This window comes from Pectinophora gossypiella, chromosome 8 (genome assembly GCF_024362695.1).
Source record: "Pectinophora gossypiella chromosome 8, ilPecGoss1.1, whole genome shotgun sequence".
In the NCBI taxonomy this organism is placed as follows: Eukaryota; Metazoa; Arthropoda; class Insecta; order Lepidoptera; family Gelechiidae; genus Pectinophora; species Pectinophora gossypiella.
The window spans coordinates 15,885,179-15,912,892 of record NC_065411.1 but is presented as its reverse complement, the minus strand read 5'-3'; the positions used below and the strand labels follow the sequence as shown (position 1 = coordinate 15,912,892).

General features: G+C 39.4%; 2 protein-coding genes across 3 annotated transcripts in view; both read left to right on the top strand.

Moving 5' to 3' along the window:
• LOC126369262 (uncharacterized) overlaps window positions 1-27,714 on the top strand; it is a 341,394-nt gene that overhangs the window by 20,067 nt on the left and 293,613 nt on the right. For both annotated transcript variants that reach the window (XR_007566672.1, XM_050013615.1), the window contains exons 2-5: window positions 19,822-19,994; window positions 25,158-25,344; window positions 26,094-26,233; window positions 26,864-27,086. Coding sequence is in view for 1 of the 2 variants with exons in the window: in XM_050013615.1 (XP_049869572.1) it covers window positions 19,822-19,994; window positions 25,158-25,344; window positions 26,094-26,233; window positions 26,864-27,086 (723 nt within the window). In the remaining variant the exon portion in view is untranslated. The remainder of the gene's footprint in view (window positions 1-19,821; window positions 19,995-25,157; window positions 25,345-26,093; window positions 26,234-26,863; window positions 27,087-27,714) is intronic.
• LOC126369198 (uncharacterized) overlaps window positions 1-27,714 on the top strand; it is a 456,612-nt gene that overhangs the window by 417,619 nt on the left and 11,279 nt on the right. The gene's annotated exons all lie outside the window — the stretch shown is intronic.

The window sequence follows — 27,714 nt, the reverse complement described above, 5'->3', positions numbered from 1 at the left end:
ATTAGGGTAGTCAGAGGTACCGTGATCGCAAGTTGAACTAAGTAACCACACATCACCGAGCGTTCTGTTAGGGCTTTCATCGGTGAGTTGTTATCACTAACACAATTGGCTCCATCATTATAGACGGCGATACGGCTCACTACCTATCACGTTGGTCTAACAGAAACCTCGGTGAGGTGTGGTTACTTAGTTCATCTTGCGATGGGTATACCTCTGACTACCCCAGTTGGGGTATAATCGTGAGCTTATGCTATACAAAGCAGAGTTATCCCCAGATTCGCAAGCAAGAGAAATGGTGGGTAAAAGCTAATAATAAATAAGCAGCAATCCGCAAGTTCGGTGTAAGCGGGACAGATATTAATGACGTCACACCGCTCTGTCGGCTGTCTGTCTCTGACGGCTCTATCTCGTCTTTAAACTGTTTGCTACACAGAAACTTGCCAGCATATCGTCACTGAAAAGTCAAAATTACGTAAGCACCACAATGCCATTTCAAGAAAAAAGTAATTTTTCGTTTTATTTGTCATAACTTTTTACCAATTTGTTCAATTTGGGTGACGTCAAAGTATGATTGATTACATTGTTTTTAATTTTTTTTGCCTTTCCAGTGACGATATTTTATATATTGCAGGTTACTTTTATACTGGTTTTAGTTTACATTCGTATGTACAACTCATTCACTTTTAATAATTTGTAAATGGTTACCTAATTTTTATTAAAATATTCACTAATTTATACCCGAGCGTTTATTTTTTTTTATTAAATCTAGTTGTTTTCCAGACGTACATTAATTAAATTGGATCTGGTTAGAAAAGGTTCAGTACGGTCTACTCTGAACTGTCGTGCGTATATGAAACAATTGATGAATGTGGAGGAAGTGTGTCAGGATCGAAACACATGGAATTTCATAGTCTGAACGGCCTCTGTGGTCCAATAGTTGAGCGTTGGGCTCACGATCCGGAGGTCCCGGGTTCGAATCCCGTTGGGGACATATCACAAAAATCACTTTGTGGTCCCTAGTTTGGTTAGGACATTACAGGCTGATCACCTGATTGTCCAAAATGTAAGATGATCCGCGCTTCGGAAGGCACGTTAAGCCGTTGGTCCCGGTTACTACTTACTGATGTAAGTAAGTAGTCGTTACATGAGCCATGTCAGGGGCCTTTGGCAGCTCAATAGTAACCCTGACACCAGGGTTGATGAGGTTGGTACTCCACCTCACAACCCACATGATAGAAGAAGAAGATAGTCTGATTACGGAAATAGGCGCGAGGTTATGTATGTAAGAGCAAAGAATCATTTCCAAGCAAGTGAGTAAAAGATTTTAATAAATAACCACGAAATGCAACTTTGGTGTAAGCGGGACAGATATTAATGACGTCACAGCAGTCTGTCATTGCGACGGAGCTATCTCAGCTTTTAAACCATTACCGCGTTGCCTTCATACAAATACTGGCTATACAAGATGTTAGTGACCAACGGCTTAACGTGCCTTCCGAAGCACGGAGGAGCTCGAGATGAAAACTTTTTTTTTTCCTGGTCACCCATCCAATGACCGGCCTTTGCGAAAGTTGCTTTACTTCAACAATCGCAGACCGAGCGTGTTAACCGCTGCGCCAGCGAGCTCCCAAGTACAAGTACATACCAGTAGCCATACAAGTACGTATGGGTGTCAGTGACACTAACACTCTGTATACACACATAAACTTTATACAGTCAGAAGTATTTTAGGGTCCAATAGTAACCTTGGCCATATTGAAGACTATAGAGAACCGGAGAGGAAATATGATTGGCCACCTGATACGACACGATTCATATAACAAACATTATAGAAGGAAAAATTGAAGGGAAGAGAGGAAGGGGTAGACCTAGGATAACATTTATGAAACAAATAAAAGAGAAGGTGCAGGTCGTGTCGTATCGGGAGGTGAAGGTTTTGGCGGGAAGAAGAGAGGAATGGCGATTACTCCACCGACAAGAGCGCAGCTCTTAAATAAAGAGAGAGAGAGAGAGTAACCTTGGCACCAGGGCTGATGAGATTGGCTTTTGTCGTCACAACCACGAAAGAAGAACTAACTTATACAGAGTGTTAGTGACACCGTACCGAATACTCGTACTGAGAGGGATGATTCACTTCATGACTCTGAGTTGATATCAAATGGAATTATCCATTTTACTTTTTCAGACAATCTAGTGATTCAAGCCTGAAAAGTCCTTACCAAACATAGGACAGTCTCACAAAGTGATTTCGACAATGTCCCCATCGGGAATCGAACCCCGACATCCAGATCGTGAGCCTAACGCCTTAACGACTAGACCACGGAGGCTGTTGAAGTAATAAATAAATAACAAATAAATAAATAAGTGACTACTCTACTTTAAATATAATAATTCTTATAAGTACATAACAATTAAATATTCAATACTTAAAACTAAAAAAAGTTAAATGTAATTTATATGTTATTCCGTGTTTTGTTTTATATTTATTACTGTGGTGTCTCTATGTAATACACGTTTCTTTTTTGACTTTCTTTCATTCTCTGAACAGAGCTATCATGCCTTGCAGACACACTTGATATTATTCAATATTACAAATTAACTAAAATCACAAGCTAGAAATAAATAAACGTAGAATTCACAAGTTTACGCGGCGACGGATATTAATGACGTCAGCGCTGTCCGCTGTTGACAGCTGTTCATTGCAAAGAAGACGGTTCTATCTCGCTTGGAGGCGACTGTATAAGTTGCCCAGTTATAGCAGGGATGTAGAGAGGAATAGAAAATTAAACGTTTTAAGTTTACGCGGTTATTATCATAATTAAAACACATAATAATGGGTTCTTACCGCGTTTAAAATGGGATATGAGACTCCCGATATTTCGACACTGTTGCAAGTGCCATGATCACGGGATGACTGATGAGAGAGAGTCTCATATCCCCATTTTAAACGCGGTAAGAGCCCGTTATTATTATGTTTTAATTATTAATCAAATATACTTTATTGCACAGAATTAAATTTCAACAATCAGACATAACACATGAATACAGTACAATTTGGGCGGCCTTATTGTTCTAGAGCAATTTCTTCCAGGCAACCACCAAAAGGAATTAGATTAGTGCTCTGGAGGGTTAAAATGTCCACATCGAAGTAATTCATCTAAGAAAGCAATATTGTTATTTGCGCATATAAAAGTACGTGTGCAATGCAAACAAATGTAAAATAGAAATATTGCTTTCTTAGATGAATTGCTTCGATGTGGTCATTTTAACCCCCCTGGTGGAATGTATCGTTTAAGAGCCCTTAACTCTCCCCATTTTGTCCGGCCAAGTAGTCTACATCTAGTAAAACAAAAGTAATATTCTAGCCTCGAAGGGAAAACTCACGAAATAGAAGAAAGGTGTTGGAAGGGCCAAGTAAGCGCCGAACAAGTATGAGCATATACGTAGTTTGTACTTCAACTTTGCACTCCACTCTTCCGCTAACTTTACGACGCACGGAACTCCGTGACAACATATTAAAAGGTCGTCTTGTGCATTATAACCTGCAGGGTAAAAAAATAAATATCGATAAGGACATCCCTCCTTATCACAAAAAAAGCTAAAAACCTTCATATGACCGGCTATTAATCAAAGAATTACTTTTGTATGCAGTATCTTACGAAAAGTACCTAATGATAAAATTGCAGCTTGTCATTATGAAATACATTGCCGGTAAAGTGGCTATGGAATTTGATAACCACAGACCTATCGTAGTTATCTGTTTGCAGGAGTAGTAGTACAATAGAGTGGGGTTCAACCGGCGACAGTGGTTCCGACCTTTTCCTTCTAAGTATTTCGTAAGAAAACTAGCCCAGTACCTTCAGGCTAATACTAATATCGTTAAGGCAGGCGGTATCCATGGTTTGTGGTGTAATAAAAATGCGAATAGTCGATTAATTTCTTAGGTTCAAAATTATGTACATATTCGATATGGAAAATTGTACAATAACTTTGATTCATCGATTATTATATAAATTAAGTTTTAAATATAATCGACACCAGCGCCACTACCGGTGGATAATGTTACTAATTTTACTATATGATTGTCAAAGTTTGGCCATATATCATGAAGTAATCATGCATTTAGTTGCTCATATCGTTAAACGTTTTGTGTTCATTGATCTGGCCAAACTACATCATGATGTGGGTAACGAATGATATTCTATTTGTTCATGACCATTTCATGAAATGATCGAGCACATCATGAAATGATCTATTCTATGATCTGGCTACGACACATACATTATCTAATCTCAGTCACAATACAATACTTATTATAGGCTATGGAATTTGAGAACCATAGAGCTATCGTAGTTATCTGTTTGCAGGAGTAGTAGTACAAAAAGGTGGGGTTGAACTGGCGACAGCGGTTCCAACGTTTTCCTTCTAAGTATTCCGTAGGAAAATCAGTCCAGTGCCTTCAGACTAATACATTATTTCAGTCACCATACAATACGTATTATACAATAAAATAACAGTATACCCCACTCATCTTCTATCCGTTGTTTAACCTGTACATACTCAATATACTCAAGTAAACTTCTCCTTTTCCTTTTAACGCTATGCGTACTTATAAAATATTCATGGCACGTACCTGGGCTACTCTGTAAATTACTCGGATACTTATCTATAAGAAAATTTTAGATTAAAATTGGGTGGCATCTCTCGTATCTCTCTTTGTGTCAGTTAAACCGTTACAAACTCAAAAGTGCGTAATCTTTTCGGAATCTATAGTGCATTTTAAATACTTATTAAAGAATAACGATTATCAAAATTGTAAGTAACTACCACTCTTTCTTTGGTGGCTTCTCACTGACACGTTTTCTTTTCTTTTTGTTGCCTCTAAAACACTATGAGTACTATGTCTTCTATGACTACTCGCAGTGTGGCAGCTCGTAAGCTAGAAGATCAATTAAAGCTGACTTTACTAGAACTTAAGAATTCTAAAGCGTTATGTGAGCAGCTACTATCAGAGAGAGAGGATAGCGAGAAGGAGGTATTAGTCATACTAGAACAAAATAAACAATTAAAGAGTGAGATGGCGGCTTTACATCAGCGTTTAAATGATGTGGAAGACCAAAATGACCAGCTACAAAGAACGGTGCATGTGTTTGACCGGAGCTGCGATGAGTTTGAGACCGCCCTCAAGCGCACCGTTGTTCTGGAACGCGAGCTGCGCGACGCGCATAAACAAATATCGGACTTTGAACTCGCGGACAGTACTTCTAAAACGTCTCGGACACAATCGCTGTTTGACGAGCTGATCACAGACTCACCTGACTTGGTCCCTGCCGCCACCCCATCTCACGAGGTGTTGTGTTCAAAGAGTAACCTCACTTGTGACTCACCACAAGCATCAACTTCACACCACCACTTGTTTAATACGGGGCAACATCTATTGAACGAAATTAATACTTGTACCGTAACGTTAGAAAACCAAACAAAAAAATATGAGTGTGAAATTGATCAGCTCCAGGCACAGATAAAAAAACTGACAAAATCCTTAGAAAATATGACACTGGACTACGAAGTAGCTCAGAAAACTATTCGAAAGCACGAGCTGGCCGCTGATAAGTTAGTGAATTTGAGTTTTCACAACGCGGAACGCTTCGATTCACTAATTAATCGTCAGTATAGTTGCAATCATACATCCTCGCAGACTGAGCGGCCTGCTCGTGTTTCCGAGTCCTCCCCGCTGTCCGCGCCCGCGCCGGCCCATCAGCTGGTACCGGCGGCGCAGGACTTGCTCCTCACACCAATTGTTAATGACAATAATACGTCCTTCTCGTCGGCGACCGGGCAGGCGGCGCCCGCGCCGGTAAACAAAGCGCAAAATATTATTATGTTTAGTGACGAAATTGGCAAAACAATGGGTTTACAACTTAGCCATTTCTTGAGGCGGGCAGTAATTAATAATTGTATGCCGGGTGCCTCCTATTTAGACATTTTAAAAAGAATAATTTCTTATAATTTCTCGAAAAATAGTACAATCATAATCTTGGCCGGTAGGAGAGGTAACGCGAACAAAGAACTACTTTCCCATTATATTTCCTTACTTAATAGCCTACCGAATGTAGAACAAGTGATTTTGTTTGCATTGCCTTTCAGCCAAAGTCAGCTTAATTCCGAAAATAAGTTTAGGCATGATCTAAACCTGACATTGCATACTTTAGTATGCGATTATTATAATAAATTTCAGTTCATTGATACGAATTCCTATGTTAGGAATTTTTATTTGACCAAAGGTAGATATTACTATCTATCTAACTTTTACAAAAGACAAATAGCGAAGTCGCTATCCTTTTTTTTTACAATAGAATCAGCCAATTCGTTGGCTTTTAACGCGTCTGCTCCTATTGAGCAGCCTATTTTTATTTCTGACATTTGTAATTTAAATTAAATTTAATGACAACAGAGAAAAACTTTGGCTGTAGTAAGTTAAACGAGGACATATTAAATATAAAATGCAATAAGAAAAATACAAATGTAATCAACCTGGTACACCAAAACATACAAGGAATATTGGGCAAGGAACTTGAAATTGAACTTTTTTTAAACAGTAATTGTGTTGATATTATGTGCGTAACTGAACATTGGCTAAAAAAACATGAGTTCGTTTGCTTCAATAATCACCAGGTTGCCAGCTCGTACAGCAGGGAGACGGCTATCCGTGGCGGTTCATTAATATTAGTACGTAATTGTTTAAAATATAAGGAACGAACGGATATTGTAAGTCTCTCAGTTGAGCGAACTGTTGAGCTAGCCTGTATTGAACTCAGCCGGCTTATTGTATTGAGCGTATACAGACCCCCCGCTTCATCTTATGATCTATTTGAGAAAGTTATTGATGAAGCTTTATGCAAATTATGTAATAAAAGCAAACATGTTATCGTCTGCGGTGATTTTAATATTGATATTCTGGAAAATTGCTCATTAAGTACTACATTCAAATCTTTATTTCTGTGTTATAATCTTGTAAATCTTTTTTCAGAACCAACCCGAATCACGTCACAGTCCGCGAAATGTATCGATAATATTTTTAGTAACTTAGAACCTTGTGATAAATTAATAATTAATAAATTAAAGTCAGATCACTGTGGTCAACAAATATCTTTCAACTTATTTGTTGACCGCTCACTGAAAAAGGATGTTACATGCAATCCCATATCAAGTAGTCGTTTAGAACAATTCAAAGATAATATGTCAAACAAATTACCAGAACTTCCTTACTGTGATGACCCAAATTTGTTATATAACTCCCTATTTAATCTAACAAAATCGGAATTTAATAAAGTATTTAAGGCAAAAACAATTAAGAAAGCAGACACACCAATTTTTAGTGACTGGGCGACGGTAGGAATTTATAAGAGTAGAAACAGGTTGTATGAACTTTACGAAGAAAGAACATACAATCATAGCGTAGCTTTTCACGACTATGTAAAACAGTATTCAAAAGTTTTCAAACGTGTTTGCGTTACTGCGAAGGCAATGTTTGTTAGCAGTAAAATTAAAGGTAGCTCAGATATTATTAAAATGACTTGGAAAGTTATTAATAGCGAAACTGGGAAAGTCAAAGCACGCGATCTCGAGTATCAATTACAAATTGACGGTAAACTACTCACAAATGATAAGCAAGTTGCTGAAGCTTTTGAAAAATTCTTTTCTGACATTCCATTTTCGACTACCAAGGACTTGAAGTCATCTCCTGCACTCGCTCAATCACTTGTAAGGGAGCACATAGATACGTCCAAAGTAGATAAACTAACATTTACACACGTGAGTCCTAGGGACGTCTTAAGAGCTTTTAAATCTTTAGAAATCAAAAAGACTGCAGATCTTCATGGTCTCTCTGTTAAAGTCATTAACTCCGTGATTGATTGCATAGCTCCCTATCTATCATGTATATTTAATAAATGTGTAGACAATGGTGTGTTTCCAGATTTAATGAAGCACAGTAAAGTCATTCCATTGTTTAAAGCTGGTAGTACTTCTGACCCTACTAATTTTAGACCAATATCTATACTACCCACGCTTAGTAAAATATTTGAAAAAATTTTATTACTGCAATTACTTCAACATTTCAATTTAAACAATTTAATGTCTAATAAACAATTTGGTTTCACAAAGGGTCGCTCAACAACCGATGCTGGTGTTGAGTTAATAAATCATGTTTTTCAGGCTTGGGAGGAGTCCAAAGATGCTATTGGTGTCTTTTGCGACCTTTCCAAAGCCTTCGATTGCGTTTGTCATGATATCTTGATCGCGAAACTTCGTCACTATGGAATAACTGATAATGCCATCGCTCTTTTGGAGTCATACCTTAGTGGCCGCGTTCAGAGGGTTGATGTGCATGGCTCCAGATCGTGTGGATCTAACGTCACTATAGGCGTCCCGCAGGGCTCAATTCTAGGTCCATTTCTATTCCTAGTTTACATAAACGACCTACCTAGTCTTGTAAAACATGAGGTGGTGCTGTTTGCAGATGATACCTCCTTACTTTTTAAAGTAAAGAGACGACAAGATTCCTTTGACGATGTAAACAACGCCATTTCAGAGGTAGTGGATTGGTTTACTGTAAACAACCTGCTACTTAATGAAAATAAAACAAAATATGTTTATTTTACGTTATCGAATGTTAGTAGGCCCCTCGATTCTATTATTGTAAAAAATAAGGAATTGGACCTCACGGATACTGCTGTATTTTTGGGAATTACTTTGGACGCTAAGTTGCAATGGAGTCCTCATATTGATAAGTTGTCCAAAAGGCTCAGCTCAGCAGCATTCGCGGTCAAAAGAATTCGTTTAATAACCGATGTAGAAACCGCGCGATTAGTTTATTTTGCCTACTTCCACAGTCTAATGTCGTACGGCATCTTGCTGTGGGGTCATGCTGCAGATATGAACAGCATTTTTGTTCTGCAAAAGCGAGCCATTCGGGCGATTTACAAATTGGGACCCAAGATGTCACTTAGAAATAAATTTAAAGAAATTAATATTTTAACTTTGGCATCACAATATATCTTTGAAAACTTAATATATGTAAAAAAACATATAGGATTATTTGCAAAAAATAGCGATCGGCACATTGTTAATACCAGGAACAAAAATAAACTTGCTTTACAAGTCAGTCGATTACATAAGATTACTAAATCTTTTAAGGGGCAATGTATACGTTTTTACAATAAGATTCCCATTGACATTCAGAATTTGCCTTTCAACTGTTTTAAGACAGTAGTTAAACAAAAACTTTACAAAAAAGGTTATTATAAAGTTAGTGATTATTTAGAAGATATGAATGCATGGGATTAACTGTCTGAGAACTGATATTAGGCAGCTAAATTACTCAATTGTATACCAATATTTTATGTTTTATGTTTATTTTTATTTTTTTAAAGAACGTCTAGGGCCCTGTGCCGAGGTTTTTCTTGCAGCTTCTTTTCCCCGGCTATACAGGTTGTGAGAAGCTGCAGTAGTTTTAGGCGGATGAGACGTTCGTTATGTAAAATTGACGATTCAAAGTGTAACTATGTTACCTACTGAATAAAGATATTTTTGAATTTGAATTTGAATTTGAATTTGAATTAGGGGATTTGGAGAGGCAATGAAAGGTGTTTTTTTAGGGTTCCGAACCTCAAAAGAAGAACAGAACCCTTATAGTATCACTTTAATGTCTGTCTGTCTGTCAAGACCCTTTTCGTCGGGAACGCGTGGAGACATCAAGTTAAGTCTGCGGTTCCTTGAAGCTGTAAAATCAACGCAATCCATGTTTATATTTTGCAGAGGAATCAAAACCTATGGGGTACTTCCCATAGACCTGAATCATGTTTGATAGGAAGGAACATCTTGTAGCGCAAATTCCATCACAAAAAATGCTTTTTAAGATACTTATTTGAAGTTATTAAACTATACATTGTTTTATGTTTACGCGGTTATTATCATAATTAAAACACATAATAACGGGTTCTAGAGGAGATTGGAGTGGAGTAGGTAGATCCATAATTTTCCACGGGCAGACATATCTGTCTACCCTCTTTCTTTGCCGCTTGTTTATGTACGCTGATTTAAACGCAGTAAGAACCCGTTATTATGTGTTTTAAGTTGGTAAACTAATCGCGACTTAAGTGAATGTACGGAGACAATAGCTTTTCAACGGCAAATTCAAAGCTTGAATTATTATTATCTTTGTTAATTTACGGAACCCTCGGTGCGCTGGTCGGACTCGCAATTGACTGGCTTTTTATAATAATATTATTTTTAATAAAAACCTTCCATTATGCTTTAGAGTAGAAAAGACACGTTCTTTGCTATGTAAATCCTCTTTTCTTTTAATTTAGATTGAATTTTTGAGGAAAAGAGAGCGGTTGCGTCTCCGTGCCTGCGGGGAAGATAGAGTGGATTCAGTAAAACAACATAAAACCACGTGACATCAAAGTGTCTATGATACAAACATGAGTTCAAACTAAAACTTGTATATAGGTAGAATATCATGTAGTTTTCAAAATGTTTACCCGATTAATCAAAATGGAGAATGCTACACCGACAAATTAGTGATGGTAACCCGATTAATATTACATGGGACTTACAAACCTGACGAAGAGTGGGTGTGTAACCAACCTACTGTACCCCTCTGCTTACCCTTTCAGTTATACAGGCGTGATGCTATGTATGTGTGTTGTAGTAAAACTAATTTTAACTAGAGACAACGCGCTTTCACGAAAAACATGTTTTGACTGTAACATAACAAGGCGAAGAACATTCAAGTTTAAACGACAGGGATGACAGAGAGGGGTATATTCGCCGCCTAATGAACTGTAAATATAATTGACACAGAAACACTTAAGCTGTTCAGTGAAATGGAAGGATAATTAGCGAAATCTGCCTACTGTTGTGACATTGACAGACATCAACATAACATTAAGCTCACGACTATCCAAATTGGGGTGGGATGTACCTCTGACATTCATCGCAAAAGTAAGATGATCCGTGTTTCGGCACGTTAAGCCGTTGGTCCCGGTTATAAATAAAAAAAAATAATAAAAATAAAAAGTGTTTATTTATTGTTTCTTAAGCAACATAAAGTTATGAGGCAACCCCAGGAAGCCAGGTTGATGCTTGATTTGGGGATGTCTCGCCCTTACCCTAGTTGTTAACACTAAATAGTTGACATGCAAAGCAAAATTAAAAAAAAAAAAAACAAACAAAAATAAAAAGGTTACAATGAAAATTAATGATAACATGTCTAAAAGCCAATAACAAGACTACCAACCAATGTCTAAAACCCTAACTTATTAACCTTGAATTGAATGTCTGTTACTACATACTGATGTAAGTAAATAGTCGTTTATTGTGACATGTCAGGGGCCTTTGGTGGCTCAATAGTAACCTTGACACCAGGGTTGATGAGGTTTGTCATTCACCTCACAACCCACACGATAGAAAAATATCGCAAGTTGAACTAAGTACCCACACTACTGAGATTTCTGTATAGGTAAGTATACCTACTAAGTATAAGTAACTACGAATGTATGTGTGAAGTGTATCGATAATTGCTAGCTGTGGAGTTTGGAATAAAACAACTGATTGCGATGAGTGAACAGGAAAGACTGAAGTAATTTATTGTAAATATATTAACATTGATTGTGATCTCAATAAAGTTCATTGACATGAGCCCACATTAGTTCCCCCTTTTGAGAAAGAAAAATCATAATACGAAATTCAACTTAACTAACAATCGATAGGTATAAAACACTTTAAAATACGTAATTCTTATTTCTAAAACATTTTTTATAAAATTGTTCCTGGATTTTCTATGTTACTGTTCACTTTTTAGGTTAATTTCTTCATACGGTTTGATGGCCATGGTTGCTGCAACATTTCTTCATTGTTGGTGCTGGGGCGGTTTCCTGCGCCCTCCGGTTGTCCACGTGACGTAGTACCTTTTTGTAAAATCTCTTCCTGCACTGTTTGTATGAAAGGAATGCCAACACGATGATGAATATTACGAACATTATTCCAATGCCGATGTTGGTTATTGACGCGTTTGATCCGCCCGCTCCAGCGGCGGTTTGCGCCACGACGATCTCTTCCTTTCCACCCCAATTTCCCATTTTTCCTAGGATAGCAATGGTGGCAAAGTTAGTGCGAAGATAAACTTGTAGTCGCTAGGCTGGATTTTGTTGTAATGGTATTTTGCGCAGCCTTTTTTGTGGATTTGGTTCTATTGCGAAATGTACGACTGGGCGAACGACCCGGCCCGATCGCGTTGTCAGCGGTGGTGTCTTATTACAGCCTGTGTGTTCTACTTTCTGGTTGTTGTTTTCTCGAGTTTTGTTAATTTTTGTTGGTTCTAAAGGTTCATTTACCTCTTTTTCTGTAATAATGTATGCAGGTTTTAGTCTGTTGATGGTAATTATTGCAGTTTTCGTTGGTAGTTGTATTTTGTAGAACTTTTCGTGTTTCTCTAGAACTTTGTATGGGCCTTCGTATGTAGGTGTTAGAGGTTTTCTAACGGCGTCGGTTCTGACAAATACATGTTGACAATCTTTCATATGTGGATGTATGTACGGATTATGTTTGGTGGCGTTGTGTTCGCTGTTGAATGGAGTTGCTTTTGCCATAGTGTTTTGAAGTGTCTGGGCGTAACTATCTGGTGATAAATCTTGCTTTTTCGGCTCGATTATCATTCCTGGCAGACGAATATTTGCTCCGTATAACATTTGGGCTGGACTTATGTTTTCTTTTGAGCGTAGTGCTGCTCGTAATCCGAGTAGTACTATGGGCAATTCCTTTGACCAATTTCCGGTGTTTCCGCGAGCGATGAGCGCGGTTTTCATTGATCTGTGCCAACGTTCGACTAAACCGTTTGCTTGTGGATGATAGCTGGTTGTCCTTGTTCTTTTGATTCCTAGTACTTTGGTCAAATCGTTAAATAAGTCCGACTCAAACTGTCGTCCTTGGTCCGTTGTTATGGTACTTGGGCATCCAAATCTTGCTATCCATGTATTTAAGAAGACTTCTGCTACTGTTTTTGCGGTAATATCCGAAACTGGTACAGCTTCTGGCCATCTGGTTGATCTGTCTATCATTGTGATGATGTATTTATTTCCGTTTGATTCCGTTAACGGGCCGACTATGTCTATGTGCACGTGATCTAGTCGTGTTGTCGGCGGAAACGTGCCGATGGGGAGTACGTTGTGCCTATTGGTTTTGCTTTTTTGACATGCCTCACATGCTTGTGCCCACTTTCCTATATCTGTGTTCATTCGTGGCCAGAAGTAATGTTCTGTAATCATCTTCTTAGATAGTCTGACGCCTGGATGCGTTATGTTGTGCATAGTGTCGAAAACTTGTTTTCGAAGTGTTTTCGGCACGTATGGTCGTGGGTTGATTTTTGTGTCTTCACAAAATAGTTGTTTTTTCTCATTCAATCTGATAGTTTTCCAGCTGAGGTTGTTTTTCTGTAACAGCTGAGTGAGTTCAATATCACTTTGTTGGCTATCTGCCATCTCGCTCCAATCTATGGGAGTCGGGCAATCTATCTGTTCCACTCGCGATAGTGCGTCGGCTACCGGGTTCAAGTTACCGGCTAGGTAACGTATGTCTGTCGTGAATTGCGCTATGAATTCGAGATGACGTAATCGTCGCGGGGATGCCGTTTTGCTGGTAGTGTTTTGCTTTGTTGTGAACGCATGACATAGTGGCTTATGATCGGTGTAGATTATCAATTCTCGCCCTTCTAAATACGGCTGGAAATGAGTTACTGCCATGTATATAGCTAGTAATTCTCGATCATATGTGCTGTAATTTGACTGTGTCTCGCTTAGTCCTTTTGAGAAAAATGAGAGTGGCTTCCAAGTTCTGTTTTCTTTCTGTTGCAATACAGCGCCCACGCAAGTCTGTGACGCGTCTGTCATAAGCGATAGTGGTGCATGTATTGATGGTGACGTCAGAGTGACGGCGTTACTTAGGCTTGCCTTGCACCCTTCGAATGCCTCGATTGCGTCAGGTGTCCAGTTTATTTCTGACTTGTCGTTTTTCTTTGAGCCGATTAGATATTTATTTAAGCGTGCTTGATATTGTGCTGCTTTGGGGATGTTTCTTCTGTAAAAATTTATCATGCCTAAAAATCTTCTCAATTCTTGTACAATTTTGGGTCTCGGATACTTGTTTATCGCTTCAACTTTCTCTGGTAGTGGTTTGATGCCGTCTTGTGTTATTTGATATCCAAGGAATTCTATTTCGTTTTTACCTAATTCGCACTTGGCTCGATTTATTGCGATACCGTGCTCGTCTAATCGCTTGAATACTTCGTGTAAATGACGTCGATGTTCTTCTTGCGATTTTGATGCTACTAATATGTCGTCTATGTAGGTGAAGATGAAATCGAGTCCTGCTAATACTGCGTTCAGGAATCTCACGAACGTTTGTCCCGCGTTGCGTAAACCAAACGGCATTCTAGGAAATTCGAATAAGCCGAATGGTGTGATTACTGCGGTTTTTTCAACTTCTTGTACTGGGATTTGATTATAGGCCCGTTGAAGGTCGATTCTTGAATAAATAGTTGTTCCGGGTAGCAGGTTGACGAAGTCTAAAATTCTTGGTATCGGATAGCGATCTGGAACTGTTATGGTGTTTAGTCTCCTGTAGTCACCACATAATCGTAGTTCGCCATTTTTCTTTTTTGCAACGTGTAATGGGCTGGCCCACGGGCTCATTGATGGTCTACAAATGCCAGTTTGTAGCATGTGTTCTATCTCTTTTTTTACTCTCATGTATCTATCGGCTGGTAGTGGTCTTGACTTGCTAAATACAGGGTGTCCCTCAGTAATGATTTGATGAACCACGTTGTGTTTTGGCTGTATCAGTGCGTTTAGTGGCTTCAATATGTTTGGATAGTGCTCCAGTATGTCTGCGTATGGTTCAGTTAATTTCACAGTTCGGAGTGTCGGTGCACCTGAGTTCATTAACTTTGCGTTTGTGAGAAGCCCAGTTGTGCCGTCTATCAGTCGTTTGTTTCTAATATCCACTAAAATGTTGTGCTTTTCCAGAAAATCGGCTCCCAAAATTGGTTGTGTAATATCTGCGACGATGAAAGTCCAAGTATAAGGCCGTCTCAAATTCAAGTTTAGTGTCAGCGTTTTATCACCATATGTTTTGATTTGTGTACCGTTTGCCGCGTATACTTTGTACATATTATCGGCTAGTGATTTGTTTCCTTTTTTGGGTATTGCTGATATATTAGCGCCGGTATCAACCAAGAAACGGTACCCACTTTTGCGGTCGGTAACGCATAGGCGGTTTAATGGTAAAATAGCGCTGACGGCCGCCTCTGTCAACGCCGAACCTAGTTTTCCGACTGTTTTCTCCAATTGCACGGCGATTCGCAGTTGCGTGCACGATGTCTGTACCGCAGGTGATATTTACATAACCACTTGGGGTTGTCAGGCGTTATCCTTGGGCGGGAGATGGACCTAGGGCGTGAGCGACTTCGGTTGCGCCCGTAGTCTCGATGTTGCTCTCGTCGGTGCATGTTTGACTTTAGGGCTGCTACCTCCATGGTTAGTTTACTGATTTGATTCAGCAGCTCTGTCATAATCTGTGGTTGGCCGGCGGCTATTTCTGATACCTCGGCTGATCTTCCTTCCATTATCTTGTCGGCTATGGCTGCCAAATTGTCAAGTTTCTGATCTTGGCTTACCATCAAAACAGCTCGTACGTGATCTGGCAGTCTCGATATCCAGAGGTTATGTAGAGCTTTCTCAGTCACGTGACTATTTCTCGCCAGGTCTCTCATACGTCTCAACAGTTGTGACGGTTTCTGATCGCCTAGCTCTACTTCACTAACCAACCTCTGGAACTGCCGCTCAGCCGATTCTTCATACACAGCTAGGAGTCTTTCCTTTATGGCGTTGTATTTATGTGTGTCCGGTGGGGAGACAATGATGTCCGTCACTTGCTTTACCGCATCCTTGCCGAGTTTGGATATGACAAGGCCGTACTTTGCTTCGTCACCTTGTTTCTGCGGAGCCATAATTGTTTCGAACTGCGCGAACCACACCCTTGGCATTTCCGTCCAAAACTCTGGGAGCTTCGACGTGATGCCTAGTGCTGCCAGTTCGGCGCCTGCACCGGGACAGCCACCGTTTCCTTCGCCGTCGCAATCTACTGGCATAGTGTCGTGAAGGAGACTATGTGCCTTTTGAAAACCAGATCAGGGATTTCCGCTTGTGGAAGGCTGATTAGGTTGTGCAGTGCAGTCTCCGCGACACTAAAATCACACGCAACGGTAACACGCGGCGCGAACAAAAATAACGGGGTCACCAGTTATAGGTAAGTATACCTACTAAGTATAAGTAACTACGAATGTATGTGTGAAGTGTATCGATAATTGCTAGCTGTGGAGTTTGGAATAAAACAACTGATTGCGATGAGTGAACAGGAAAGACTGAAGTAATTTATTGTAAATATATTAACATTGATTGTGATCTCAATAAAGTTCATTGACATGAGCCCACATCTGTTAGACCAGCGTGAGAGGTGATAAGTATCACGCCATTGAACCTATCTAAAGAAACTCATATTCTTTAACAGGTCAGACAGTTTCAAGAAATATCAAGCTCGAATAAACATTTCAAATACAATGCTGTAAACTCGCAAACGACTGTGTATTTCCGTGAATACGAGAAAATGCGAGTTACATACACCTCTGACTTGAATAGGACCTACATGTCTCTTATATTTCCGAAATCGCCCCCGGGAACACGGGTACGCGTAGATGTACACATACAAGTTATGCTTATAAATACTTACTCTGCAAGAGAAGTTCCTTCCACCGTTCCGTGTATTAACCCCATTAAGAAATACGCAACAAACTTAATACAGAATTTAATCGCGACAAAACACCAGCCATGTACCGACGCATCCGCATACAATTTCACATTAAATTCCATAACTTACAGCGTTATCTCACAGTCTGTTTGTTCATAGCGTAACTTTAACTTCGCAGAAATAACAACTTTAACTCTAGTGGAATAATATCGTTTTGCTTCGGCTTGAAGTTGTGAAGTGGCGACGCGCTAAGTGTGGGGCTTAGCGTCTAGTTCAAGCTAGACCCAGGTGCTACTACAAGAGCGGAATTAGCACAGCTTATATATGCATAAGAAGATAAACCATCATATAAAGTTATTTGCATAACAATTTTGTCCTGCGCAAAGCGTTTTGTTGAAACAAGACGGGCGTCACTCTGTATTTTGTTAGTGGAGCGTGTTAGAGTGGCTATATTTTGCAAGCGTTTTAGTGGTTTCGCGGTAGCATTTTCAAGATAGTTTCATGTTTATTTTACAGACAGGAAGTCGTAATCTTGGAAATAATAAGTAGTGAAAAGAGATTCTGGTAACGGCTTACACTGAGCGAGTGTGTCAGGTGGGGGAATAATATCCTTAGCAACTCTGGTGTCAGGGTTATTATTGGGCCGCCAAGAGTCCATGACATGGCTCATGTCACGACTAGTTACACCAGCAGGTGCCATCTAAAGGATCTTCTTACATACATACATAAACTCACGCCTATATCCCACCGGGGTAAACAGAGTATATGGAATTCCATTTGCTTCGATCCTGATACACTTCTCTTGCTTCCTCCACATTCATCAATCGTTTCATACAAGCACTCCGGTTCAGAGTAGATCGTACTAAACCTTTTCTAAGGACATCTCCAATTTGATCGATATACGGCCTTCTAGGTCTTCTATAGATAAAAGGTAAAAGGTACTTGCGGTCAATTGCGTGATAAGCCTGTATAACATAAACAGCATATTATACTACCACGCTGCTCCACTGCGAGTTGGCGGAGGTGTTTTACGACTAATAGCCAGGACCAACGGCATAATGTGCCTTCCGAAGCACGGAATCGTCTTACTTTTTCGGACAATTAGGTGATACAAGAGGCGATGCGATGTCCTTACCAAACAAACGACAGACTCACAGACTGAACTCAACAATGTCCCGATTGGGAATCGACCCCGGACACCCAGATTGTGAGTCATATGCTCTAACCACTAGACCAAGAAGCCTAGAGATGAATAATACAGAATATCACGTAATACGTAATGTTTATGGAACGCGATGTTCGTGCGTCACCCAATAGGGTCCACATAATGTCAGCGTCGTGGTTCGCGCCGCGACTTGTGCTGAGTGAGGCCCTTTTATCTCAGGATGTCCACCACCACCTTATGATCATTTCGACTAACATCCTTCTTGCTTTTTTGTAATTGTTTTAGTGGAAATAAGATATGATATTGTTGTCTTTCTTTTTGTGTGTGGCGTCCTTTCATAATAAACTATTTCTATTCTATTCTATTCTATTCTAATCATCACGTGCTTCTATGCTGTTCTGGGAGCAAATAAAAAACATAGAACACGTTCAGCTGCTTGTCTTCCCGGGCATGTCGTAAAAACCGACAGAGGGATTGTGTCCTCTAAATGACGGGCTAATGTTATGGGCGATAGGCTGATCCCTTATCACCATAAGGTTCATCATAATTCATCTTAGGACTTCGTATCAACAGTGGCTGCAAGTTGTCTTTGAGTACTTGTGGCTCTGCCCACCCCATTAGGGATTACGGGCGTGAGTTTATGTATGTATGTATGTATCACGTAATACGTCTGTTGACGTCACAAAAAGTCTTCGGAACAGCAATTCGCACAGTTCCCGCCGGGTAATAAATGCATGTGCACTATGCAACTTCGTTTTTGCTCACAACACCGAACTATGATTAAACTTGTTTCTCCTAAACTAATTTCACACCGGGTTTTGCCAGGCAGATTGTAAATTGATTAAGGAAAAACTGCTTTTGAATTTGCACGAATTGCAAATTTTGTTGTGCCACTTTTGTTCTGAAATTAAGTTGAATCAGAGTATGTGCATTCTGTACCAGAATGAGCTCAGATTTTCAGGTCGTTTTAATAAACTAATGATAAATTATGACCTTATCTCACTAGGCCACCACTCACGGTTGCTTTTTTTTGACGTGACTTATTGTAGATTTGCCGCAGATGGCATTAACTACTTGGCCGAACAAATGGGGAGGGCTGAGGGCTTTCACCCGGTACAAAATTTAAGACAACAGGCCTGAGAGTGCCCAGTTGGGCGCGAACCTCGGCTCAGGGCGTCGTCTGAGAAATTAATCGACCCTAATGGGTCGAAAGCGATAAGCACTGATAGAGGGAAATCGTGTACCACGCGGGCGGGGTCGGTATCGGGATTCTGAAGTGTTTGGTGTCGCGAGCTGATTAGTCGTCTCTATGGCTAGAATAATCTGGTACCAAATTGTATGCAATTGTATTAACGCTAACTCACCAGGTTGCGTAACCAACAAGATACTAAGTATACAATTTTGTTGGTTGCGCATCCACAGTCGCGCAAACATGGCATCCTAGATAGATAGGACCCTTAATATCGTTGAAGTCGTCCATGAATCCATGATATCAACTCATTTATGGTGTCTATGACAACAAATTGTATCATAGATATTACTCCAAGTTAGAAAATTGATAATAAATTATGATGATCCTAATCATGACTAAAAATGGTTACACATTTATCTGTCCGAGACAAATGTGTAACCATTTTTGGTCATGCCTGTCTATACGAGTATAATGTATTTGCTTATGATGTCGCACATTAACTGGCCCAGCTATTGGCCAAATATTCTTCTCCAACCAATCAAATATTCCTGAAGATCGTTGAATCCACGACCTAATTTGCATATTATTTTTGTTGCAGTGATAGCCACGGCCCACAACATCACCAACCTCGAAGTCCCCCAATACGGGGACCCCCGGAAGGAAGCCCGGCTGGAGTGCCACTACGTCAACGAGAGGGGGGACCCCCCTCTGCACTCCGTCAAGTGGTACCGAGACAATAACGAGATATTCCGGTTTACTCCGGATCAGCAGGTCAGTTCAAAAGCAATAAAAGTTTCAAGAAAGCCTTATTGCTATCCAATTCAGGTCTCAAACTGAACGCTTAATTTATACAAACGGCCAATGTAATTAATTTCGTAATTGTATGTTTTTTTAAGAACGTCTAAAGCCCTGCGCCGAGGTTTTTCTTTCAGCTTCTTTTCGTCGGCTATACAGGTTGTAAAAAGCTACAGTAGTTTTAGGCGGATGAGACGTTCGTTATGCGAAAATTGACGATTCAAAGTGAATTTGAATGATCTAAAAACATACATACATACAAAAACTCACGCCCGTAATCCCTAATGGGGTGGGCAGAGCCACAAGTTATCAAAGACAACTTGCAGCCACTGTTGATACGAAGTCCAAATATGATCTAAAAAAAAGTTTAAAATCTAAAACACGAATACGGAATAATCGCGCTGAAAAAGTATTAAACAAGAAACAAAATCTCTGACATTCTTCCGAATAGTGATAATTATTAAGGAGATAGCCGTGGTCTTAAGCCATGGTAAACAAACTCTTAGGACGATTGGCATTCAACCACGGGTCATCTTCTTTTCTATCGTGTAGGTTGTGAGGTGAATTACCAACCTCATCCACCCTGGTATCAGGGTTATTATTTAGCCACCAAAGGCAGAACAAAGAAGAAGAAAGTAGTAACCGGAACCAAAAGCTTAACGTGCCTTCCGAAAAACGGATCATCTTACTTTTTGGACAATCAGCCTGTAATGTCTTAACCAAACTAGGGATCACAAAGTGATTTTTGTGATATGTCCCCACCGGGATTCGAACCCGGGTCCTCCGGATCGTGAGCCCAACGCTCATCCACTGAACCACGGAGGCCGTAGCCACGGCCGTGACCACGGCTCATGGAAAATCTCCACATTTCCGTTAATTTTGTTCGCAAAGTATTTATTTGAGTAATTTAAAAGGTAATCTGAGCTACAAATTCTGGTTCTCTTCTCGCAAACAGGTGGATCGTTTACGTAATATATTGCTGTTAATTATGTGCACGCTGTCTTTTTCACCTTTAAGTAATTTTCTTTATAAATACTGTTCCTTTGCCCTATTGCTTTACGAAAGCTTTGAGTTAAAACCATCATTGTAGTGTAGCTCAAATATTTTTTCACACGAGTCATTATTTTGTCATAATTTCTTGATAGGGCTTACTAGGTTTTACATAAGTACATACGTAAACTCACTATTTCCCAACGGGGTAAGCAGAGACTTAAGAATTTAATTTACTTCGATCCTGACATACTCGTCACTCGTCAATCGCCGTTATTACACCCACGCAGATTTTTTTTTTGACGTTACTTATTGTAGATTTGCCGTAGATGGCATTAACTACTCGGCCGGACAAATGGGGAGCGCTGAAGAACACCCACGCAGTACAAATGTCATCTTCCACCCATTTTTATTCTGACCAAAATAAAAAGAAACAATATTGGTAGCAACATATTTCTATAGGTACCATAACTGTTACAAATATCATACATAAACTGCCTATATACGTCCCACTGCTGGGCACAGGCCTCCCCTCAATCAACCGGAGGGGGTATGGAGCATATTCCACCACGCTGCTCCACTGCGGGTTGGTGGAGGTGTTTTTTTACGGCTAATAGCCGGGACCAACGGCTTAACGTGCCCTCCCAAGCACGGAATCATCTTACTTTTTCGGACAATCAGGTGATTCAAGCCTGAAAAGTCCTTACCAAACAAAGGACAGTCTCACAAAGTGATTTCGACAATGTCCCCATCGGGAATCGAACCCGGACCTCCAGATCGTGAGCCTAACGCTCTAACCACTATACCACGGAGGCTGTTACTATTATGTGTAACTATTATTTTTATATATGCATCTGCCATAATATTATATTTTTGAATAATTATGTTCAATGAGAAAACTGGTAATTATTACCTGAAATCTGTACAACGCCATCTATATTCTTTTTGGAGAACGTAGCCTAAAAGCCCCTTATTATCACAGATGGCGAGAAGTGGAATATACGTATATATAATACACTTTTGCTCACCTTTTCAGCGTAATATGCGATCCCGACGACCCGATTACTCTAGCCATAGAGGCAGCCAATCAGCTCGCGACACCAAACACTTCAGGACCCCGATACCGACCCTGACGGCGTGGTCGACGATTTCCCTCAATCAGCGCTTATCGCTATCGACCCCCTAGGGTCGATTAATTCTTTCAATTATTTTTCCTCACAGACGACGCCCTGAGCCGTGGTTCGCGCCCAACTGGGCAGCCTCAGGCCTGTTGTCTCAAACATTGTACCGGGTGAGAGCCTTCAGCGCTCCCCATTTGTCCGGCCAAGTAGTTAATGCCATCTGCGGCCAATCTACAATAAGTCACGTCAAAAAAAAGGTCACATTTTCGGGGATAGAGATGTGTGGTATGGTGATGCGTAGGGTTATGTTATAATATAACTTTTTAAATTAACGAGCTATAGCTTTGATGTTTTCTCATTGTTCATAAGTACTTTCTTATTATTTCCTGCCTCAAATGTGTATCTGATCACTTGAGAAACGTTTCGTTCTGCAACACAAGTTTCTAAACTGAACTCGAAAGTTTCAGTTCTAAACTGCTTATCGATATCGTATCTGAGGTTTTCGACGTAGAAAGGATTTCATTTGTGAAGTATTTTTACCATCAGATATGTTGTTAGTAACTTGCAGACCAATTTAATCGCTTCTTACGAGTTGTAAGAATTTCCATCACTATTACAGAACAGAGAGACTAAAAAACCCACATCGAAGCAATTCATCTAAAAAAAAACATAATTGCAATTTGACATTTGCGCATATAAAATTAAGTGCGCAATACAAACAAATGTCAAATAGCAATATTGCTTTCTTAGATGCATTGCTTCGATATGGCCATTTTAACCACCCAGAATATTTTAGTTTTAATCATTTTAAAAATTCTGATGACGTCATCATAAAAACTCGGCGAATAATGTCAAATTCACACAACATAAATCGACCTTATCTGTTCTGTGATAGTGATTATAATTTTCCGTATAACACTGAAAATTCTGACAGTGCAAATGAGCCGGATTTTTTTATTTCATGGCTCCTTTGTTAACCTGGTAACCTGATTATAACTGGACTGAAAACTGGATATAAATCTGCTAAAAAATAAAACATAATCCTTTTTCAAAATAAATCCTAACTAAACACCTGCCTAATCTCAAGTAAGGTTTTACCTAAATAAACTTTTCTATTATTATTATTATATTTGTCTCGGGCCTATGGAGGCCCGGACTTTTGGAAGGCGTGGGTGGGGCCGAAGCCAACACGTAGAGGCCCCTTAAGACAATTTAATCTATCTATTCTCCTATCGTGTGGGTTGTGAGGTGGAGTACCGACCTCATCAACCCTGGTGTCAGGGTTACTATTGAGTCGCCTAAGACCTGACATGGCTCATGTAACGATTATTATTAAAGTGTTAAATAGGCTATAAAAAGTAAAGTATATCTCTATAATCTAAAAATCAACGAGTTTAACGGTTTCCACCGCTTGAATTACAATGAAGCTAACGATTGAAGTAGCGACTTATTAAAAGAAAAAAAAAGTACGTTTCATAGAACTCGTATATTACTTACTTATTGTGTAATCAATATGGCAGCAACCATGAAACCTGATACAAACTTCACTGACGTTAAAAGCGTTCTTACAAATTCAAAAATATCTTTATTCAGTAGGTAACATAGTTACCCTTTCAATCGTAAATTTTTACATAACAAACGTCTCATCCGCCTAAAACTACTGCAGCTTCTCACAACCTGTATAGCCGGGGAAAAGAAGCTGCAAGAAAAACCTCGGCACAGGGCCCTAGACGTTCTTTACAAAAATAAAAATAAACATAAAATATTGGTATACAATTGAGTAATTTAGCTGCCTAATATCAGTTCTCAGACAGTTAATCCCATGCATTCATATCTTCTAAATAATCACTAACTTTATAATAACCTTTTTTGTAAAGTTTTTGTTTAACTACTGTCTTAAAACAGTTGAAAGGCAAATTCTGAATGTCAATGGGAATCTTATTGTAAAAAATAATATAAAGAAGCCGTCAGAACGGTTCCTGTTGCCATTCTATCAGGTGGGCCAAGACAATCCAGGTCAAACGTCCAACAGGTGGTCCGTTACTCTGACGAATTGTTCTTAATTACCTTCACCTGTCCTTACCTCCTGTTTTCCTGGTGCCTACAGATTGATGTGCCTGATGAAATGAAGGAAGTTGACTGATTGTTCAATTTCTTTGATGAATTTTCTTAGTGCTTCGATTCTAATGAACTTATTAAAATTATTATAATGACAGACGATGGCGTTGTTGAAGTCAATAATTGGCTATTTGACAGTTGTAACAATAAAATATGAAATTTGTCGGATATGGTAGTTTATCATTTAACAATAATTATCCAATAGTTGTTTTCGTTAAAATCATTTTTAAATATTTAATTTTTACAAAATAAGAATTCATTTTTTAATCTCTGTATTACAAGACCCGACGGGCGGCCATGATTGAGCTTCATGTGACGTCACATGTCACAAAAAAAGCCACCTGTCAGGATTCAAGTTATAATGTTTGACAGTTTCTTTGTTAATTGAAAAGTGACGCCACTGGGAAAAATGTCACGTGACCAACTGAAGAAAAATGTTTATATAAAACTTTTTCGAGAAAAACAATATTAGAAGAGGTATATACGAAAATACTTATCCTAAAACAGTTAAGTAGCTAATTAAGATAAGTCGATGGTATGACTATAGCAAACCACGCTCTAAAAAGTTAACAAACTCAAAAAATGTGCATACGCTGTTATCTTTTAAACATCACTATTCGGAAGAATTTTAGAGAAATATCCTATTTTCTTGTTTCATACCTTTTAGACCGTGATTTGTCCGTAGAGTTTTAGTTTTTAAACTTATATTTTTTTGCTTCCTTTTATTGTTTTGTGAAAATTTTAAATGATGTTATTGTCTTTTGTTTTTTACATATACATACACCTATTACATACACATACATAAACTCATACCTATTTCCCACCGGGGTAAGCAGAGACTATGGAATTCCATTTGCATTTTGCATTTCCATTTGGGGCGTCCTTTCTATTCATTGTCTTTTCTCTGCAGCCACCAATCCGCACGTTCAACACGACAACCGGGGGTACCACCAAGGGATCCTGCACCATGCACAACTGTACCATCACTGTGGCTCTCTCCCAGAAGTACAACACGAGGATAGGCTTCACCTGTGAAGTCTCCACTGAAGGTCCGCGGTTTGCCGTTGTCAAACTCACCAAGTATCTGACTGTTGCAGGTAAGTTTGAGTTGGAAAAATAAATACCCGAGTTTTATCCGTGAAAAGAATCGTGATCAATATAAAGTACAGGGTGTTAGTGACATCAAAACATAAAGTTTGAAGGATGATTCAGACCATGATTCTGAGTTGATATCAAGTAGAATTTTATTTCCGTAAAAGTATGGAACTGAAAATAATTAAAAGAAAAGCGCTAACATTTTAAAGAATTTTCCGACAGGAAATTCCACTTGATATTTTCATTTATCGAAGTAATAAATGTTTCTTTCTTTCTTTCTTTCTATATTAACTCAGAATCATGGTCTGAATCATCCCCTTTAGTATTCATAGCGATGTTACTATCAGTACATAACATACACATATAGAGACAACACATATAGACACACAACACATACATACATAGACACATACACACACACATACATATATAGAGTATAGTCACTGTGGTCCTCTGGTTCACCGGCTTGTTTCTCAATCGGGAGGCGCCCAATCAAACCCCAATATCGACCATTATAGACGGCAATACGGCTCACCACCTATCACGTTGGTCAAACAGACAGCTCGGTGATGTTTGGGTATCATCATCTTGCGATGGATGTTCCTCATACTACTCCAATTGGGGTATAGTCGTGAGCTCATCGTCAATCGACAAATAATCACCGTTAATCTGCTTATTTCGTTTTCCGAAAACGACGACGACGGTAGGATGAAAGATTTTTACCTTAAAACCTTCTTCGTCTTCCACACAGTGGCGTTGAAAAAGGACCCAGTGATCACAGGAGCACCAGCCACGGTACAGATGAATGAAGACGTAATAGTCAACTGCTCCACCGACTACGCTTTCCCACCGGCTAACCTCATGTGGTACATCGATGGGAAACCAGAGAAGGTAGGTAGCATCATTATGTTTAAAGCAGCAATTACCTGATTAATTACTTGTGCTGAGTGAGGTTCTTTTATCTCAGGACGTCCACCACCACCTTATGATCATTTCGACGAACATCCGTTCTGATTTTTTTTCGTAATTGTTTTGTGAAAATTTTTAATGATGTTTTTGTCGTGTTTTTGTGTGTGGCGTCCTTTTATAATAAGCTATTCTATTCAATTAACACCCGACGCAAAAACGACGGGGTGTTATAAGTTTGACGTGTCTGTGTGTGTCTGTAAATGTGTATGTGTCTGTCTGTGGCATCGTAGCTCCCAAACGGATGATCCGATTTTAATACGGTTTTTTTTTGTTTGAAAGGTATATCAGTTGAGTGTTCTTAGCTATGTTTGGTGGAAATCGATTCAGGTCTTCAAGGTCATCAGGTTGTTTGTTAAGTGTGATAGAAATGTTACACGCTCAGTTTGCTTGCAAGCATAATATATTTTATGTGGGATCTGACATTTGAAACAATAATGTCTTCTGGAACCACTGAGCTAGTCTGCTGTAAGCGTACTTTACTTCTGGTTAAGGGTTTTTTAAAATTTTAATTTAATTTTATTGTATTTTAAAACAAATCTCTCGCACCCCTAGATCGAACCATGGATGTCGGACAACACGGAGACGTCAGCGCCCGACGTGGACGGACTCCGAGCGAGTCACAGGGCGCTGCGGCTGAAGATAGCCACGCCGAGGCCCTATGTGGACCTCCGGTGCGAGGCCACGCAGCCTGTCAAGCCCCCCCACACGAGGTCCTCAAGCGTGACGATCTATGTAGCGCGCTCGCCAGCCATCTCTATGTTTACTTCTGCTTCTGGTGAGTTCTTCATCAACATGCGTGTGGAACGATCGATCGATTGGGTGGGATATACGTTGTTTAAGGTTGCCTGAAAGTATATGCTGTTTAGCAATAACTGTTCAACCAATTGGTTGTATCACAGGGGATTTTTCTCCCGATGGGCCGATCGTCCGATGGTACAACTAAATATGTAAGGTGGCCATTAGTGCCGTAATATATTTTTGTGTTTTTTTTTTAATGATATGACTATTATTGCGACTTCACAACTTCATCCCCATCATCTTCATTCATCGTCATCTTGATCCGTAGTTCTTGTGATAATTTTGCTAAACGTTCTTTTTATCTAGACTTTGGGTTGCAAATTTTTCCTTTAAATTGATCCTTCTATGAGTATTAACGACAGTGGAATTCACCTTTTTATATCACAACTATTACATCTATAACCATCATCATCAATTTAAGAGCCAAGCTCTTGTCGGTACAGCATTTTCCATTCTTGTCTATCAAAGGCCTATTCTTTCAGTTCTTTATAAGACACGACTTTCGCCTTCTCTTCAATTTATTTCATGATACTAAAATCCATGATACTAACTGAAAGTGTTCCAATTTATTTCCTCCTAACAGTAAAAACCCGGGTGAATAAAGA